A 20,450-nucleotide genomic window follows, 5' to 3' on the forward strand; every position below is an offset into this window, starting at 1 on the left:
CTCCTCCTCCTCCCCCTCCGCTGGCCCCTCTGGGACCCGATATCCTTGCTGGAAGCTGAGGCTTTCACAATGGGAAGAAAGAGCTGTTGACTTCGAGCAGCTTTTGCTTTCTCTCCTGCAAAAATCTGAGGCAAGAAAATCTAAGAACTTGGCCACTTGGACTAGAAGAGGAGGAGGAACAGAGAGAGAACAAAACACAAATTAATCTCTCAAAACATGCCCTGCCACATCGGTATATGTGTAAACGAACTGAATTCTGCTGTGCTTTTTTCTTTCACCAACCTTTCGGTCATATCTCCATGTCATGACATGTATTTGCTTCATACTTTTAAAAAATGCCATAGTATTTCATTCCTGGTTGTAGTATAATTTCTTTGAACGAGTTCCCCTGGGAGATATTTAAATTCATTCTACTGTTTTGCTGTTTTAAATTAGTAACCATACTTATACCTACAGCTTTATGTAAAAGAATGGGAATATTTGTATGACAGTTGTCCTGGAAACTGAATTGCTAGGTCAAAAGGTATGTGCATTTAAAATTTAGAGATTGCCAAGTTGCCCTCCAAAATTTTGCATCTACTTTCAGGCTCACCCAGTGTGTGAAAGTGTGTTTTCCTGCACTTTCAAGGAGGGGGTTTGGGATTTAAGGGTTTCCAAAGTTTCTCTTCTTTGCTGTTAGGTACATAGAATTGCTGTTGTTAGTTGCTTTCTCGTGTAGGTCTTTAATAAGGAAGGAAGTTGAGCGTTGCTGTGTGACTTTTGGCTGTGTGTATTTCTTCTCGTGTGAGAAGAAAATGCCTTTCTCTGGCCCTTGTCCACTTTCTCTACTGGGATGTTCATCTTTTTCTTAGTCATTTTTAATAATGTTTTTAATATTAGGGAAATAACATCTGCTTATTTTAAATATATGTGCTGTGAATTCGAAATGATCTTATGCTACCTAATTTCTAATGTTGGAGCCATTTCCTCTTTACAACTCATGGTCCAAACCCATCTTCTGTGGTGTGTGCGCTTGCCTCTCCTAGGGGAGCCCTTCAACGGCCAGCTGGTACCAGAAGGGAGAAGCCAGCAGGAGGGAGAAGGGAAAGAGGGGGACGAGGAGAAGGCAGCCGTGCACGGCGGGGCTCCTGAAATATTCACCTCGGAATCAGCACAGACCTTCCCGGTCAGGCATCCAGATAGATTCTCTCCCCATCGACCGGACAATGTGGTGCCAGCAGCACCACAGCCCCCACGGCGGAGCCGAGACCACAACTGGAAGCAGCTGGGGATGACAGAGTGCTCGACAACCTGCGGGAAAGGTGAGCCCACGCAGGGACTGGGAGGGTCTCTGCAGATCCCCGAGCCGGAGCTGGGAACGTGCAGGTGGGCTCCAGGCACGTGGCAAACCCTCCCCTCCTTGAGCCTGACCGCGAGATGGCTTGTTCTTGGGATGCTGTGTTGGGGGTCCCCAAGACCACCCTCAGGCTGGGTGATCCGCTGGTAGGACTTAGGAGACCCAGAAAAGCTGCTGTGCTCGTGGTTACAATGTATTACAGTGAAAGGCTACAGATGCGCATCAGCAAAGGGAAAAGCACTTGTGACAAAAGCCCAGGAGACGCCAGGCACCAGCCTCCAGGTGTCCCCTCCCAGTAGAGTGGCACGGGGATGCACTTGATTCTCCCAACCATGTTGTATGTGAGCCAAGTGTTGCCAACCGGAGAAGCTCGCTCTAGCTTTGGTGTCCAAGGGGTTTATTGGGGTTCTATCACATAAGCACACAGCTCCCGCCTTAGTTCCTCAGACTCTAGCATCCCCAGAGGTCAAACTGATACCACATGGCCTCAGGCCTCAGGCATGCGAAAACAGGCATTCACAAAAATCACACTGTTGGCGTAAACTAGCTTGTCAAACTGATACAGGGCAACCCAAGATCTCCAGCATAGAAAAACTCTTTATCGGCAGAATATTCCAAGGCTTCCAAGGTTATCTCCAGCCCTGGTCAAGGGCCAGTCCTGAATACAGATCTCTCTTTGGAATGTGCAGGGTCTAAGCAACCCAGGCCGGCTGATTTAACCCTTTCCTGAATGATACGTCCATTAATAATCAGAGAATACACTCACCTAGTTCAAGACCTACCAGGTGATGTACAAGTCAAGGTTGTGGAAAGCTTGCAAATGCCATTAGAGAGGCATTCTCAGATCTAAGGATTTCAGGAAAAAAAAAATGCTTTGGGAGCTTGAAGTGTTAGTTGGCTAGCTTTTACATTCAACAACACTCACAACTCCCTTCCTCCTCTTCAGTAAATTCTTAATCCTGTATTTGCCCCATTATCTTAACCCAACCAACTAAGACCACCGGAAACAAGGCTGTAGCCCAACAAAGTCAGTTTATGCAGCAAGGGGGACCACACACCAGAGTGAGCATAGGGCATCTCTCCAACGCAAAGATCGAGTAATCGGATTTGGGGGGAAGGGTGGAGTGTAGGTGAAATTTAAGCGAAACAGGATTGTGATAGGCTTGAAGCAACGCCTGGCTGTGTATAAAGGGGTCAGTGTCAATATCATTCTGGACTGTGATGTGGATTCATGGCCTTGTGTTCTTGAAAACTCTAAAGTTAAGATAGATGTGGGATGTGGTGTCCAGAAGTCCCTGATCTGATGTTTTGCACCTGGGTCAGAAATTGACACTGCTTCTCTCTTCCAAGTGCCTTAGATCTCATTGGAAGGATATGTATAATGGTGTAGTCATGATTTCCCGCATATACGTGGTAATAGCCTCCTGCTTGTAGTAAAGTGCTATTTGTGACCCTAAAACAGCTGTTCTTTGAAGGAAGGTTATCATAGAAACAAAGGCTGTATCCCTGAGGAGTTTCTGTAACTGGGAAACTAATATCTCCAGTGAATTGGTTTGGGGACTTTTTTTCCTTTTCTTCAAGAGATTTGTGTCTGAGAGTACAACATTTGGAAATGACATAATCAACAAACGAAAAAATCTTTCACGACCACTTCTAAAGCTGCTATCTTTTTCATAAGACCATTGACTTAGTGGCTTTTGAGAATCGAATTTAAGTCTTTGGTTCCTCCTGGGGTCTAGAGCCCTTCCTGCCTGGAACCTTTGCTGGTTCCATGATGCCTTCATAACTGGAGTGCTGATTTATGGAGGCTTTATTGTGCTTATACTTAATACTTGCGCAGAGAATGTGAACTGAAGAGTCGTTGTACCAACTTCTCTTATAAGCCTGCTAAATGTGTCTTGACAGAGGCAGAAAGCTAGAGATAATTACGCACTAAGGCCAAAATCAGTTTAGTGAGGATCTGTCCGTGATGCTATAGAGGTAAGCAGTGTGGAATGTACTTGACATAGGAACCCAAGATCAAAATGTGTTAGTCCTGAAATATTCTACCATTTAGGTAGTGGTGTGATGCCCTTTGAAGGAAGCAGATACACTTAGGACTAGGTGAAATCAAGGGAAAGTCATGAAAAGGATAAAAATTGTCGTCGTGTGATTTGATATCAAGGGTGGCATTAGAAGAGTCTCTTCCATTTCCTGTCTTTAAAGATAGCCTGGCCCAGCCTTTCAGTAGGATGAGACGTAGTCCTGTCTGGAGACCATAAGGCATTGCATCATGGACACAATGGGACAAGGACAAGAGCACCTGCCCTTTGTCACGCACCCCACGTGCTGCTCACCCGGCCCGTGTTCATTGGATGATGCCACTTCCTCATTCAGATGGTCATTCAATGGTCTCTGTCTGTTTTGTACCAGGCACAGTGGAGGGACCCCTTTGCTCCCTCTAAGGTTCGCTCCCAGCCGGCGTCGGCCTCAGATGTGCAGGGCAGGGAGGCAGTGTGGATACACAAGACATTTAGCTTATCTCATGCGTGTCAGTGGCCATGATGAGTGGTCCATGATCAAGAAATTCTGAGCCTGCCAGGGCTGTCCATCTCTTTTCTGCACAGCCCAACTCCACTTGCCTTATGATCTCATCATTTGTCCCCACACAAACCCTCGCCCAAATTCTCCTCCAGTCCTTCCTGGTAACACTCACTAGACCACACATTTCTGTGCCTCTCAGGTTAACATCTCAGCATCGTGGTAGCATCATTGTGGGGGTGAGGGGGCATGATGCAGGTGTACAGAGTGGCCCATACTCTATCCAGCCATTGCCTGGACCTCTGTCTATCTGGTCAAACTCTTGGTGTGGCTCAGTTGATCCCTGGAGTTCCAAGACTAGAGTTATTTAGTTTTTTCTTTCTTCTTATTTTGTCCATCTCTCCACAATGCCTCACTGACCTCTACCCCATCCCCTGAATTCACTGACTTACCTCATTTAAAGTCTGCTGATTACCTGTGGTACAGCCCCCTTACAATGTAACATACTTCTGTTTAGATCAATACTTGCAATGTACAACCCAACCAAACTGACCCCAGATTGTTCCTGCTGCCTGAAGCCCAGCCAACACCTGACCTCTCCACCCCATTCTGTCTGGCTAGCACGTAGAGGACTAATTGTGTGGTACACTTGGACAATGAAGAGATGGCCAGGTGCCATTGTGTGTGATAGTCTCTCTTTCTGCAGAAATATAAACTGACCCAAAGAAAGAAACCATTTCAGTCATTGGAGTCAAGAATTGTAGATCTAGTGTTTTCTCACCATCGGAGAGAGAAAGAGTGCCTCTGAGTTTATTTCCTTGGCGAAATGCTGGAAATGGACCAAGGAAAGGCAGGCAGTGGCCAAGTGCACACAGCCCCAACAGGAGGACCCATCTTTCCAAGGCACAGAGCATTCCTAGGGTAGCCTGTATCCTTTCAGCTAAAGATACTCCATTCTCCCCCTCATCAGTGCCGAGCAGTTACAGTAGCTGTTTTGCTTTCCAATCTTGTACGTAGAAAAGTTAAACTGATATGGTCTGAAGGGAAAGGGAGGGGCTAAATAATAAGATTTTCACTTAATTCCCTAATTGATGGGTCCCAGTGGGTATCCTACAAGCTGTGAACTGAATCTTATTCATCTTTATAACTCAGCACAATGTGCCTAAGATTTGTTGAATTTCATTAAAAATCTTAATAGGAGCAGATACATCACTGGACAAAATTTAATTCCACAAAAGTTTTTGCCTCCTGTTAATTTTATAGCCAGTACTGCTTTTTACTCAGCTAATAATTATGCTTAATTGGAACATTATTTTAAAACAAAGGTCTCAAGTTATAGCTGCACTGTAAATTTTTACTGCCATAGTAGTTTAAACAAACAATTGTTTCTGATTCAAAACTGCCTTACAAACTGTCAAGTTTCTTACAAGACCTACCCTCTGGCTCAGTGCCTCACACGAGATCAGCTTAAAGAAGCATTGAAACACTGTAGCTGATGAAATATTTAGAGACTCTTACATGCAAAGTTACCCCTCTAGTTACAGCTGGAATTACAGCAAGTTGAAGTTCAGAAACCCTAAATGCCTGGCCAATTAGCAACAGAACTGAGACAAAGCTGTAGGATAAATGATTGTGTTATGCCCAGCAGAATTCAGGTAATGGCTTAGACTGGGGCCGGGGGTTTGTGGGGTGGGTAGACAGTTATTTGTGACACATCATCTTAGTCTTCGGACACTTGGGTTGCACATTCAGCTAGTTACGTTTCTCTCTTTGTAAACACCCATTAGTAATACTTCAGTGCTGCCGCCAGGGGGTAGCAGAGAGAGGCAGGCAGAATTGAATCAGCATTTTTTTTCTTTTCTCCCAGTTGAGAGCTAGAAATTCCACTGAACAAATTCTGACTTTGTCTCCAAAATAAATTATGCCTTATGAAGTATGAAACATTATGCTGTGCATTTAAAACAAACGGAAAAACTGAGGCAGTCAATATTTTTGTTAGCAAAGTAATAAGAACAAATGCCAGACTTCTGATAAATATTCACTCAACAAACTTTTATTGAGCACTTACTACCCTGCTGTACTGGGGTTACAGGGCAAGAGCTAGTCCTGTCCCCAAGAAACTCACCATCTCATAGGAGGCAGACATGTGCTCAAGTAACTAAAATACCATCGGACCAGTACTTTATTAGGGGGCTGTGTAAAATGATTTACAGAGGTGAAGCCAGCTGCTTTCCTAGCCTCTGTTGAATCTTTTTACTTCTCTGCCCCAACCTGACTGTCTCTCCAACGTACCTGGCACTTGCAGGCCAGTTTGCTGTGAGCTTTTGTTCCAGTTTAGCAACCTGGACCGCCCCCTCCCTCCAAGATACACGTGTGCACAGCTACCCAAAACCAACCCTCTCTCTACAATGCAGCTTGGTCCCCCAGGACCCTTTCTCTTTCATGTGTGTGGAAAACCTTCAAGAATTTACTATGTGTTCATTTTATAGTCACTCCCCTGCCTAGCGATATCTCTTCTTGTCCTGAACCCTTAGGAAGATTGTTTTTATCTGCCTTTGAACACGTTCAAGCCGTGTTTGTCCACAGATAAATCATAAGGTCTTTGAGGGCGGGAACTATTCCTACTCTTCTTTGTCCCCAGCGGTGCATAGGAAAGCCCTTGTGCAGGAGGCATGTGTAAACTCAGGAATGGAGGAGTATCTTTCTGAGGCGTCTCTCCATCTGCGCCCGCATCTCCGCACATCTTCATCCGTAGCCCAGCATTCGAGCGTGTTCCCCTTGTGCTTTCAGGCTCGCAATACCCCATTTTTCGCTGTGTGCACAGAAACACTCACGAAGAGGTTCCAGAGAGCTACTGTGACTCAAGCATGAAGCCGACCCCCGAGGAGGAGCCCTGCAACATCTTCCCCTGCCCAGCCTTGTAAGAGGGCCTCTCTGTTTCGGTCGCCTGTTTTTGGCTCACTTCTGGTTGTAGTACCCTAGTAGTAGATGTAACCCAATTTTTAAATCAGCCTACATCTGATTTAGAAACAGGAGCCTTAGTCCATGCGTAAGATGCAATCTGTTTAGCAAGCGCACCTGTCTTTCAGGATTAACACGAGCTCATAGCCCTTAACTGGTCAGCACACTCCCAGGAAGCCTTTGGTGAATTGGAACAATTAGGTTTTAGCTGGTAAGGAAGACAAAGAGGGAATCAAAGAGCTACAATCCAGTGTGGTCAGTGCTCAGGTGAGCTGTGTACAGAGAGAGACTAATGAAAGTCACAAATACAGCTGCCTGGGGAGTGTCTCAGGAGAGGGCTTGGTTTGGTTATTGAATAGTGAATAGGACACTTTTAGAAGAACACAGAGGAAAAGCCCTAAGAGGGGTCAAGACATAATTCTCAAACTAATCAAAACATAATTCCCATCCAAAGACATAATGCACTTGTGTTGATATCTTATTTAAGTAAAGGACAAAGCAGATGACAGAGGAGAATATGTGAAACTGATGTGTAAGTAGTTCATGAAAAATAACAAAGGTTGGAATCAGATTTCTGAGACAGTTCCAAAGTGGGTTAATGTTCCACAGGGTAATAAAACTCACCTTTGGAGTTATTTTTCTGAATAGATAAAAATCATTTGTACCTTCTTGGTTTTCTATAATTTTACGGACTCTGGGCCCTAATCTCTGGTAAAGAGAGTATGGAACAGAGTCACATCCTTTACGGAATCAGATGGCCTTAGGCAGACTGCCAGGCACTGCTCTAGGCTGGGGATCGCTCACAACGATTCTGATGCTTCTGTGTAAGTTGGCTCGGCCAGCTTCTGTGTGAGATGCTCTCTTCCTGTTGACTGAAGTGACCGGTCCCTCTCACTCTCTCCTTCCTGAGCTAGCTGGGACATCGGGGAGTGGTCTGAGTGCAGCAAAACCTGTGGCCTGGGCATGCAGCACCGCCAGGTTCTGTGTCGCCAGGTGTACGCCAACCGCAGCCTGACGGTGCAGCCCTACCGCTGCCAGCACCTGGAGAAGCCCGAGACCACCAGCACCTGCCAGCTCAAGATCTGCAGCGAATGGCAGATCCGGACAGACTGGACCTCGGTACGTGGGCGGGACAGCCCGCTCTGGAGCTCCCCTCCAAGACCTAATGCCACGCTCCTGCCTCCCCGCTCCAAGACCTGGCGTGGGAGAACCCTGGGTTCTCCAAGAGGACCCATCCTGCAGGGTCCTGGAAGGACTTTTCTGCAAACCATAGGATGTGCTGATAGCCAGATAGACTTAAGGGCCAACTTTCAGGGTGACCCCATGGGAGCCGTGTGCACACAGGTCTCCTCTCTCTCCTGTGTCACGGTGGAGTGAAGGCCAGCAAAGGCTGCTAGAGCCAACTCCTCCTTCCAAACCCGTGTTCCCATTGTATAGATGACAGAACTGAGGCCAGAGGATCAACGTAGGCCAGACATCCAAGCAGATCTTAAAGAGAAGGGGTGTGACGTCTTCAGGGCTGGGATCCTCCCCAGGTAGCATCACATGACAGGGGACCTGGCAACCCAGGGGGTCTCACCCCACCCCATCCTCTGCTCAGGTGTAGGGTAACAAGGATGAGGACACCCTGACAGGAGGGCCCCCGGGAGCTGGCACTGCCTGGTGCGCTGACGTGCGCTTGCTGTGTTTTAGTGCTCAGTGCCCTGCGGAGTGGGGCAGAGGACCCGCGACGTGAAATGTGTGAGCAACATTGGGGACGTGGTTGATGACGAGGAATGCAACATGAAGCTGCGGCCCAATGACATCGAGAACTGCGACATGGGGCCCTGCGCCAAGAGCTGGTTCCTGACCGAGTGGAGCGAGAGGGTGAGCGTGCGGACGGCGGGCAGGCGGGACCGAGTCCGCTGGGCTGACGGGCAGGAGCCACGCATCACGAGGTGCCCCACCCCGCGCAGAGATGCGTCTCTGGCTCAGAATCCCACGGCTGATTTCTGACTTTGGGGAAAGGTCCAGAGGTGAACTGTCACAGGCTTTCTATCCTTCTATGAAGACTGAGGGCCTCCAAGATCGAGACATGGGTGTGAAAGAACTTGTTTAATTCTCCTTAGCACATCACATGGGTATTAAATAATGAAATTCTAAATAAAGCGAGTAATTACATCACACCTTTCCTACATCTTGAGAGTGCCTCAAGATGTGTAGAACAGGCACTCAGCAAATGGCAGGCCCCCTCCGCGCTTCTTTACAAACTCAAAACCGTCCCCACCATTCCCCTCCCCGGTAGCCCAGCCGCCCTAGGGTCCATGGTGTCAGGTGTCAAAGAGGAGCTCAAAAGCGTGTATAGTTCATCACTAGCCCACCAGTTACCTGCATACAAGGGAAACTGTTAAGATATTAAGTTCATCTATCAAAGACAAAAATAAGATTTGTATCACACGAGAGAGGGATTCCGGAGTTGGGTGGTGGTGATGGTTGTACAACAGTGTAAACGTACATAATGCCATCGACTTGTCCTCTTAAAAAATGATTAAAATAGTAAGTTTTATGTTATGTATATTTTACCACAATTTTTAAAAAAGTTTAGGGAAAAGAACTAAGCAAAATTAAAGGACGTACCTTGGGGTGGAGGAGGGAGAGGGGAAGGAGATGATGAGTTTTGCCTGCCTTTTCCTGTGGAAGCCGTTGATTGGCTAGCAGTGGGGGTATTCTGACCAGGGCAGCTCATCAAATGAACAGTTTCTGGGTTTCTGGATTCTTCAGAAAACGTTGGAAGTTTAACTGGGATGGAGACATGAGTGGCTGCCTCTGTCCTTAGTGCTTCCCTCTCAATGAGGCCAGGTCTGCACCATTTTCCTTAGCAGAATCCCTCACGGTGCTTCCAAACTGTAATGTGCCTACAAGTCCCTGGAAACCTTGTTAGAGTGCAGAATCAGTCATCCTGCCAGGAATGTGTCCCTGTACCAGGTGTCCAGGTGAGCATGGCAAAGGCGTGAGGGACTGGGTCACTGGCCCCCGGCCACACAGACAGTAGGGATATTAACACTGATGTGTCCCGTTCCCTGGCCGAGCTCTCCCTTTCTCTCAGGCTACCTCCCAGTGCTCCCGTAGCTGTGGCCTTAGGAAACTGGAAGCATCTGTCTTAGTATCAGGCAGCAGTGTCTGTGACAGACTTCAGCCCTCCCTTTCCCAGAGCAGTCCAGACTCAGCTACTAGCAGGCTGCCGTGTGCCCAAGTTTTCATGCTCTTATTCTTCTACTGCTGAATATAGTTTCGAACTCGAAAGGCAAAACAGATAGTCTGGCAAGTATAAGTGTATTAACCACAGCCGTGGGACGGGATATTTGGAATGAAGACTGTCCCAGAAAATCTAGGACAGGGTGCCAGACTGATATCCCATCGTGGAGGAAACCGCGCAGGAGAAGTGGTCAGAGGTTTCCAGGGGAAAGAGTTGGTAGGGAAACGAGGTGTTCCGTCCTCCTTCGCATCCTTTGAAGGTGGCTTCAGAACCTGCGGGGAGGCCTGCTCTCTAACGCGCCCCGTCCTGTCTGGCAGTGCTCGGCGGAGTGTGGGGCTGGGGTGCGGACACGCTCGGTGGTGTGCATGACCGACCACATCGGCAGCCTGCCGCTGGAGGGCTGTGGGAACAACCGGCCGGCGGAGGCCACGCCGTGTGACAACGGGCCCTGCACGGGCAAGGTGGAGTGGTTTGCGGGCAGCTGGAGTCAGGTGAGTGGCCAGAACCGGGTGTGTCCGTCTGTCCCTGGTGAGAAGCAGCATAGCAGAGGGGTCAGGAAACAGGGCTTGGTGTATCCCAGGGATGCTGGGTTTGAGTCCCCGCTGTGCTACCCATGACCATGGCCACTTGTGCTTTTAGAGTCTCATCCAGTCAGCGGTATTTATTGAGCATCTAGTATATGCTCTTCTGAGCCCTTGGGATACATCATTGAGCAAAACAAATATCCCTGACCTCAAGAAGCTTATGGTCCTGCATAGTTTCCTTGTCTATAAAATGGTGATAACACACCTTATGAGGTTATTTTTAGAAGAAGTGAAGTAACAAAGTATATAGCACAGTGCCTGACATACAATAAATACACAATAAGTTGTAGCTTCTACTGCTGTTATTGGTGTTGTTAATAAAGACAGTTTTCTCTGTATTTGAGTGTCAAAAGCAGAAATAGATATGACCCAGCAATCCCACTTCTGGGTATAACTCCAAAGGAAAGAAAATCACTATCTGGGAGAAATATCTGCACCCCCATGCTCATAGCAGCACTGTTCACAACAGCCAAGGTACGGAAATAATCTAAGTGTCTGTCGACAGATGACTGGATAAAGAAAATGTGGTATTTGTTTATAATGGAATATTATTCAGCCTTAAAAAAAAAAAAAGAAGAAGAAGGATATCTTGCCACTTGCAACAATGTGGATGGACTTGGAGGGCATTATGCTAAGTGAAATAAGCCAGACACAGAAAGACAAATACTGCATGGTATCACTTATATGTGGAATCTGAAAAAAAAAAAAAAGTCACACTCAGAGAAACAGAGTAGAATGATGGTTGTCGGGGCTGGGGGTGAGGGAAATAGGAAGAGGTTGGTAAAAGGGTTCAAACTTTCAGTTATAAGATGAGTCCTGGGGATCTGATGTATAACATGGTGACTGTAGTTTAGTAGAGAATACTGTATTGTATAATTGAAATTTACCAAGAGAGTAGAACTTAAGCGTTCTCACCTATACACATAAGAAAAGGAGATACCTGAGGGGATGGATACACTAACTTTTTGTCAGAATCCTTTCACAATGTGTATGTGTACCATATCACCGTGTGCAGGCTTTTAACATGTTACAATTTTATTTGTCAATTGTATCTCTGTAAAGCTGGGGGAAAGAAACAGAAACAGAAAAAGTTAAGTTTGTTCAGTATGGTACTAACTACTTCAATAAAGTGACTTGATCGATTAATTTTTCCTTAGAGTTCCAAAATTGAACACGAACCCCCTAAAATCATTCCCCCCTTGCCCTGCTATGATTACCATCAGTATTTCGAGTTCTTGGGCCATTTAGGATTTGGCTCCCGGGGCTGGCTGCTTCTCCCAAGACTTTTTTGGCTGATGGTCGTGATTTACACATTATCTGGACCTCTGGCTCCATATAGAATTTTTATTTCTTTTAAGTAGCTTTAAAAACAGACCCTGAAAAAAAAAAATGGACTGCCTTGTCCTTGTAAATTGATACAACCCCTTTGGAAAGCAATTTGGCAATAAAAGTCAAGAACCATAAAAACGTTCATTTGCCTTAACCCAGTCACCCCACTCCTGGGGATTCACTTTAAGGAAATAATTAACAGGAGAAAAAAAGGCTTTTTCAACAGAGATGTTCATGACAGCAGGGCAGATAGGGATATTATGGTATATCATAACTCAAGATATTATGTAACAGCAACAATGATAATTAGGAAGTTGTGGAAAGTACATACAGCATAATGGCAGGTGAAAAAATGTGAAAGTGTGTGAACCCTATCTCAACCACCTCAAAGTATACTTTTTTATATAAACAACATGGGCAAATGTTTTCTTCTCAGATTGCCTTTAGTGTGTTTGTAATACAAATTGTAAAATATTTTTAAAAATTTGAAAAAGAGAGAATTCAAGTACAGTACTTCCAACGCTACCTGAGTTGGTATCAGCCTTAGGCATACTTGGTAACTGATCCCAGCTCTACATCCCCTTAGTTCTGTGACTTGGGGCGGGTAATTTAACCTCTCTGAGCCTGTTTCTTTGTCCATACATGAGGATAATAATACCAACTTCCTAGAGTTGTCATGGGGTTTTCATGAGATGCTTTATATTAAAAGGGTCATTGCTTGGGATGTGGGGAGTGCTTGATAAATATTAGTTCCCTTTCTCCATGTTCATTATTTTTTCTGCCAGTGTTTCCATCTTGTTGGTAGCAAAACACCTAGGATCTAAACCCCAAAGATAAGTCAGGAGTGGACTGTGGATGGGACACTAATTACACCAAGTATCCGTGGAAACTGAGGCAATGGGAAGAGTCCTGCATGAAATTGTAATATTGGATCATAACGGCCCTCAGAGAAGATACGCAGTGCAGTTTGACTCACATGTCCACCAATGTCTGAGGAAGAAGAGAGGGGAGCGGGATTCAGGTCTTTTTTACCTGTGAGCCTCCTGTTGACTCTAGACCTACTCAGAGAGCTGAGAGTCGCACGAATCCTGGCAAAGGCAGCATTTATTTCTGCTAAGATTAGAAATGTGGAATTTATTGCCCTGTCACCCAAAGGGTCAGGACATGATTGATTGTGGACAAGGTTTGGATTCTGAATTTATAAGACTGTCAGAGCCTGCTGGTACCTCCCTGCCCTGGGAATCTGATATTATCCCCAAAGAAAACAGAGCATGCTTATTTATTGAAAGTAAGTCTTAAACATTAACTGACTTCAGGATATAAAAATAAAGGTTCCTTCTAGACACGTGGTTTGAATGAGAGTTGGCCTCTTGAACACCCCAGTGGCCTAGTCTCAGTGATTAGTCCGGGATGGACATGTGACCCAAGGTGAGCCAATTGGAGTCCTTCCCTGGGACTTTTAATGTGGACTTAGGGGAAGAGGCGCCCTGGGAAGTTGTGAGCACAGGTGGTAGCGATGGTCCTGGTGAGGCTTGTGGAGAAGCCAGCCCAAGAGGATGAGACCTGTCAGGCTTAGGGGGTCTTTTTCTACTCCAGAGGCAAAGTAGCCCAACTCGTGTTCATAAGATATTCCACCAGGTCTGTTACTCACGCCTAGATGCTTTCTTTCCTCCCTGTCAGTTCTGGGTTTACTTCACCCTTAGATCGTCTTAGTTCTTGGTGGGGGGAGGCGGGGGGCGGAGGAGTGGTTCTTTCACAGTCTTTAGCCATTAAGAGAAGCCTTCTTATCTGCCCGTGTGTCTGGGTCACATTTATTCTCTAACATCTGAGCATTCAGCTCCCAAACTAAGACACCCTTGTTTTCTGGGTGTCTATGAAAATGTCAGGAAAAAAGGCCCAAAGTGAAAATTGCTGATGGAGATCGTTATTATGCCCTGTGTGACTAATGCAGAGTCTGTTGGCTTGGGTTTGGGGTTTCTTTGCTGTGTAGGGATGTGGATTTTCCCCCTGGTTTTATTTCCCCGTGTGCCTGCATACAGAAGCAAGGATAATATTAAGAGTTGCAGCTGTAGACATTTTTACAAGCTTTTCACACAGGCCGTAGCTTCTTTAAAGTCTTTAAAAGTATATAGATCACAGCTTGTAAAATTTTTTAATCAAAAGGTATTAAGAGTACCTCAAACATGAACAAAAAACATTTTACCGAGTAATAGATACTAAATAGAATAATTTATGGGCCGTTACATGCACCGTATTTCCATAACCTAATACGATGAACCATTATCTGACTGGACTCTTCGTGGCCACAACCCCAGTGAGCTTCAGCTCCAAGTAAGAAGACAGGGGATTGGCCTCCACGGGCAAAGGCTTCCCGCCGGCTGCCCTGCTGGGAGGGGAGGGCTGACCAGGGGACATTGTCCCAAGTCTGTGGTCTTCTCAGCTTTGTGGGTCCCAAAGAATTTTAACGGAGCCTGTCATCCACAGGCATGCAGACTCTGGGAAACGAATTCATTCCCCGTTCCCTCCCCTAAAAGATCAGCAGATAAACTAGAATGTTAGTTCACTGTTTTACAGCGAGAGGTGTCAGACTCTCCCAGACAAAGCCCAGTCGGCTGGTGTGTTCCGTGGGAAAGCCTACGGGAAACCACTTCCCCCATTTCTCCGAGGGCACCAGGATGTCAGCAGCCAGCATCCTCAAGCTGTAAGAACTCAGGGCACCCACTCTCCATTCCAGACACAGAACTGTTAGGAAAATTGGAGTCCGTGCACACACTTGCCCTCCACAAACATGTTCCAGGCACCCTCGGGCTCTTTCTCACTGAATCAATGACAGAAAGCTCTGGTAAACATCTTTCGATAGGGGTAGTTCTCATCCCCTGTCCATCATGTGACACACACCTTTCCCTGCTTCTTTCTCCAGTGTTCCATCGAGTGTGGGCGCGGGACCCAACAGAGGGAGGTGATTTGTGTTAGGAAGAATGCAGACACCTTTGAAGTGCTGGGCCCCTATGAATGTTCCTTCTTGGAGAGACCCCCCAGCCAGCAATCCTGCCACCTCAAGCCTTGCGGAGCCAAATGGTTTAACACAGAATGGAGCATGGTAAGTCCTGGTGCTCTTGGTGGAGGTTGCCTTAGCACATCATTCTTCCCCTTTCCCCTCAGTACTCAGCTGGGCCACCTACTGGGTGCCAGGCACTGGGCTCAGCCCTTGAGTAGATTCCCTGCAGCAGTCTGCTCACCTTGGTCACGGCCAGGGTGCCCTGGACTCAGCCTGCTTGGTGGGGAGAGCCTGAGGCCGGAACAGTCTTGATGTCTAAGCTACAGAGGCCATAGAACCATGACTCTCAAATTTTCATGTGCATAAGAATCAGCTGGGATCTGTTTGAAAAGATCAATTCTGGGTCCAACTTGGCCAAGGAATTTGCACCTTAGGTGAGTGGGCTATAGGTGTAACCAACATTTTGAGAAATACTGCTGCAGAGGATTGATGGCTGAAAGGATTCAGGGATGCTGTTGAGAACACAGCATCATGAAGTGATCTCGTTACAAAAACCATTGGAGGAATTTCTGTCAGACTTCTGTACCTGTGTGTGTGTGTGTGTGTGTGTGTGTGTGTGTGTGTATGTATGTGTATGTTGTTTACTTTTTTAGAATCCTATAGCCAATATGGATTATGGGACTGATCCTGTTTTTCTCTTTGAAGTTTCTACTAGGAAACTGAGAGCCAAAACTGTGGCGCATCTCTGAGAGTTTATCAGAATATACAAAGTGACTTATAGGTGCTGATGTTCCCTGGCTTCTCTCCCTTTTTCCTACTTTTATCTTCTTTTTACCCCAGTTCTTCACTTATTTTTTTATCTTGTGGCCCTCTCATATATTTTTAAGCCATCTCAAATCCTTTCTGTAAGGATGGAGGGTACCATGTAAACGAGGAAAGGCAGAGAGGCAGAGTTAACAGAGAACTAGGTTTGTAAGGAATGAAGTGGCAAAGGAGGGAAATAGTGATACATTTTTTTTTCAAGTAAAAGAGCTTATTTTTAAGAAAGTTCCTAAAACAGAAAAGTTCCTCAGGTCATCATTCCCGGTGACCATTTCACACGACTTGGGCATGAGGGGACCGGTGTTCATTCTGCTTTTTATCAGGGAAAATCTTCAAGCAGTGGCTGTAGGCGAGTCCAGAGCAGAGGCCAGAGCCTTTCTCAAAATCATTCAAAGGTGATCAAAGGGATTTTTCATATAAAATATGTAGATAAAAGCTGAGAAATCTGTTTCCAGACAGTGTATGACAGCCATTTGGGTATGTGACGAACCACACCGTGGAGACTGATGGGAACAAAGGAGGTGTTGAGTCTCAAAGGTGTTTTATCAACTTCTGGGAAATACCATTTAATTATTTTGATGTTGGCCAAGGCCCTTGAGAAAGCAGGAACAGATCACTATTTTCTTCTGCCATTCGGTGTGGAGAGTCAAGAAAGGGCCAGACTCACTAGACCACGTCAAAGGCCACAAACTCCAAAGAAACCTGCCTGGGAACAACCCAGATGCGCCTCAGCAGGTCAATGGATAAACAAACTGCAGTGCGTCCAAACAACCAGGTAGCACTCAGCAACAGGAGCGAATGAACTGATACCTCCCACGATGTGGAAGAGATTCAAATGCATTTTTAAAAAATTATTTATTTATTTATTCATTTATTTATTTATTTATTCTATTTTTGGCTGCGTTGGGTCTTTGTTGCTGCTCATGGGCTTTCTCTGGTTGTGGTAAGCGGGGGCGACTCTTCGTTGCGGTGTGCAGGCTTCTCATTGCGGTGGCTTCTCTTGCTGCGGGCGGGCTTCAGTAGTTGTGGCACATGGGCTCAATAGTTGTAGCTCATGGGATCTAGAGCACAGGCTCCGTAGTTGTGATGCATGGGCTTAGCTGCTCCACAGCATGTGGGATCTTCCTGGACTAGAGTTAGAACCCGTGTCCTTTGCATTGGCAGGCGGATTCTTAACCACTGCGCCACCAGGGAAGCCCTCAAATGCATTTTGCTAAATGAAAGAAAGACCCCCAAAGCTACATATTGTGTGATTACATTTACATAATATTCTGTAAAAGGAAACTCTATAGAGACAGAGACCAGACCAGTGACTGCCAGAGGATGGGGTGGGGCGAATCTCACTGCAAAGGGACAACACAAGGGGATTTGTTGTGTGTGATGAAAGTTCTGCCTTATTTGCAGTGGGAGATACACGACTCTGAATTTGTCAGAACTCAGCACTGTGCACCACAAAAAATGAATTTTTCTGTAAATTTAAAAATAAATAAGTGAACTGAAACTAACATGAAATATAAAGTTACTATAGTAGCAAAGATAGTGATGGAAGCAAGACATTTTTTAATTTACCTTGCTTTATAAATTTGAGTTGGGAACTGAGGAAATATTTTATACGATTATAAAACAAATTAAAAAAAAAAAACAAAAACCCTAAAAATGGAAAATGCAGTGAAACAAATTAACCTAAATATGTACCCAGTTGGTGAAATCGGCACTCTTGCAAGTGACTATAAACTACAGTAATTTGACTGTCCATCCCTAAGGACAAAAAGAACTGCAGAAAAATGTTTACATTGTTTGCAATAATCAGATATTTAGTGATAGCTGTGGTCCTGTGTTCTGAGATGGTTGGGTGTATGATGGTTGATAAAGTAAATGAATAATCTACTTTATGGTACTACGATAATATATGTAATAGTAGACATGATAGTATGATAGTATAGCTCTATTATCCCCAGTATCCTTGAGAAATGGGATTATCAACTTAGGAGAAAGAGGATACAAACAAAAAAATAGAAGAGAGTTAAGTAAAAATCCTGTTGTCTTGAATTTGACTTAGAAATATCAGTATGAACTCAAATTTATTTATCTTAAAACCTTTTTCCCCTGTTTTATCCACTGAAAGAGCTTGGAAACAATGACCAACCCAGTAGCAAAGGGCACGCCTGTCAGCTAGAATATGGTTTCAAAATACCACTCCCCACTAAAAAGAACCAGGAATTCTTAGAGAAATGGCTCATTCCAGGTCTGGGGCTGTGCAGGTATAAGTTAGATCGAGATGTCTTTTCATACCAGGTAACAAGGAGGTTCTCAAAGACAAGTTCATGTCCAAAGAGCTCAAGAACCAACTTTTGGGCTCCTAATAGTCATTGATGGGGCATCAATGAGCATTAGTAAAAATAATAACTACCATGGATTGAATGAAATACATCACGTATGTCTAAATCCATCCGTCTATAATAAGTTTATAAGGATAAAAAACTAATTAGAGGATCCATGGGACTTCTCTGGCGGTCCAGTGGTTGAGATTTCACCATCCAGTGCAGGGACTGTGGGTTCGATCCCTAGTCAGGGAGCTAAGATCCCACATGCCTCAGGGCCAAAAAGCCAGAAAACATAGAACAGAACCAATATTGTAACAAATTCAATAAAATGGTCTTTGAAAATGGTCCATATCAAAAAATCTTAAAAAAAAAAACTGATTAGAGGATTTACCTGTGTCTCCTAAACAGGCCATACCACTGGGTAACCAGAGAGTAAATAAATATATGTGAGGTAGGGGTGGGGATTCTTTCGATTCTCAGCTTATAAAAGAAGAAGAGATGTTAGGATATTATCACCATTTCTCAGCTCCAGGTGAGCGAATGGGTCTGCTCATCGGTGGCTGGTGACCCCTTCTGAAGAGAGACAACCATACAAATCCTATGAAGTGGCCTCGGCACAAAAAATCAAACCTGCACCTGCTAGGACCCCTTCTGGATCCAACTTCCAATTCAGAGGAAACGCAAAAGACAGAGGAATGTGTCAGACTGTACCATGGGGACGCGGTGCGCAAAATCCTGACCATGGGAAACTCTACAGGACAAATGACTCAATTCCTCCAACAAATAAAGCACAAGGGGAAAAAAACCAGGGGAGGGGAACCCATGGATTAAAAGGTACAGACCTGATGTGGATCCTGATTTCCCTCCCCGCAGTCCCCCAAAAAAAACTCTATTAAATTGAGGGACTTCTCTGGTGGTCCAGTGGTTAAGACTTCAGGCTCCCAATACAGAGGGCTCGGGTCCAGGAACTAGATCCCGCATACGCAGCCAAATAAAAATATTTTTTAAAAATTGAGATTCACAGGGCTTCCTAAGTGGTGCAGTGGTTGGGAATCCGCCTGCCAATGTAGGGGACACGGGTTCGATCCCTGCTCCAGGAGGATCCCGCATGCCGCGGGCAACTAAGCCCGTGCGCCACCACTATTGAGCCTGCGCTCTAGAGCCTGTGAGCCACAACCACTGAGCCTACGTGCTGCAGCTGCTGAAGCCCACACGCCTAGAGCCCATGCTCCACAACAAGAGAAACCACAGCAATGAGGAGCGCCCGCTCACTGCAACTGGAGAAAGCCCACGCACAGCAAAAAAAAGACCCAACACAGCCAATAAAATAAATAAATAAATAAATAAATTTATATTAAAAAAATTGAGATTCACAAAGTAAATGGAAATAAGAGCATTGAATACATGTTTGAAGGTAAGGAACTATTTTTAATTTCTAAGTGTAATAATGGTATTGCGGTAGTGTTTTAAGAGTCGTTGTTTTTTAGAGCTACAAACTGAAATATTATATGATATTTGTCTAGATATGATGTCTAGATTTGCTTCAAAAACACTGTGAGATGTGGACCTGGGTATGTACAGACGGGACGTGGCTAGCCACAAGTGGATGCCTGTTGAAGCTAGCTGTTAGGTGCAGGGGAGTCTGTTTTAATACTCTGTATCCTTCGGTAGATGTCTGAATTTTTCCAGTACCTGCCTTTCTCCTGTGTGCTGAGCTGGTAGGCTATCAAGAAATCTGACTTTTTTCTTCTCCCCATGCAGTGTTCCAAGAGCTGCCAGGGCGGCTTCCGCGTCCGGGAAGTGCGCTGTCTGTCTGATGACATGACCCTAAGTAATCTCTGTGACCCTCGGTTGAAACCAGAAGAGAAAGAATCTTGTAACCCTCAGGACTGTGTCCCTGAAGTCGGTAAGTAGGGAGTCCTATCTTGGAGTCAAACATTCATCTTTCTTAAGCTCCCTCAAGTTCTCTGATGTGGAAATGCCAGACTCACCTAGGGCTCTCTGTGACCTTGTGCGTAGTCGTGGAGTTGAGGGGGGTCAGCGTCCTTCGGGTATACCTTTTATTATCGACAGGTGGCTGTCGATAGCACAGATGGCGACCCAAGCCGCCCATCAACAGGTAAACGTACATGGGCATTGACTACAATGGCAGTTGGAAAAACAAATGTTGCCCTGTTAAGCAGGCAAGTTTCTTAGTAAAAAGGTAACTTTGGGGATTATACCTCCTGAAAGCTCAGGATGTTATAGAAGTCTCAACTACCTGACTGCCCTTTGGGGCTCCTATTTTTATAGGGCTCACATAGGTACAAAATTTGTTGTTGTTTTTTTCTCCTTAATCTGT

At 45.4% G+C, this 20,450-nt stretch overlaps 1 protein-coding gene across 4 annotated transcripts in view; it reads left to right on the forward strand.

Moving 5' to 3' along the window:
• The window catches only part of THSD4 (thrombospondin type 1 domain containing 4), a 565,916-nt gene that overhangs the window by 538,836 nt on the left and 6,630 nt on the right, over positions 1-20,450 (forward strand). For all 4 annotated transcript variants that reach the window (XM_057723173.1, XM_057723172.1, XM_057723174.1 and 1 more), the window contains 7 exons: positions 1,026-1,301; positions 6,647-6,776; positions 7,732-7,936; positions 8,510-8,683; positions 10,370-10,543; positions 14,886-15,065; positions 19,871-20,015. In XM_057723173.1, the coding sequence (XP_057579156.1) occupies positions 1,026-1,301; positions 6,647-6,776; positions 7,732-7,936; positions 8,510-8,683; positions 10,370-10,543; positions 14,886-15,065; positions 19,871-20,015 (1,284 nt within the window). The remainder of the gene's footprint in view (positions 1-1,025; positions 1,302-6,646; positions 6,777-7,731; positions 7,937-8,509; positions 8,684-10,369; positions 10,544-14,885; positions 15,066-19,870; positions 20,016-20,450) is intronic.

This window comes from Hippopotamus amphibius, chromosome 2 (genome assembly GCF_030028045.1).
Source record: "Hippopotamus amphibius kiboko isolate mHipAmp2 chromosome 2, mHipAmp2.hap2, whole genome shotgun sequence".
Lineage (NCBI taxonomy): Eukaryota > Metazoa > Chordata > Mammalia > Artiodactyla > Hippopotamidae > Hippopotamus > Hippopotamus amphibius.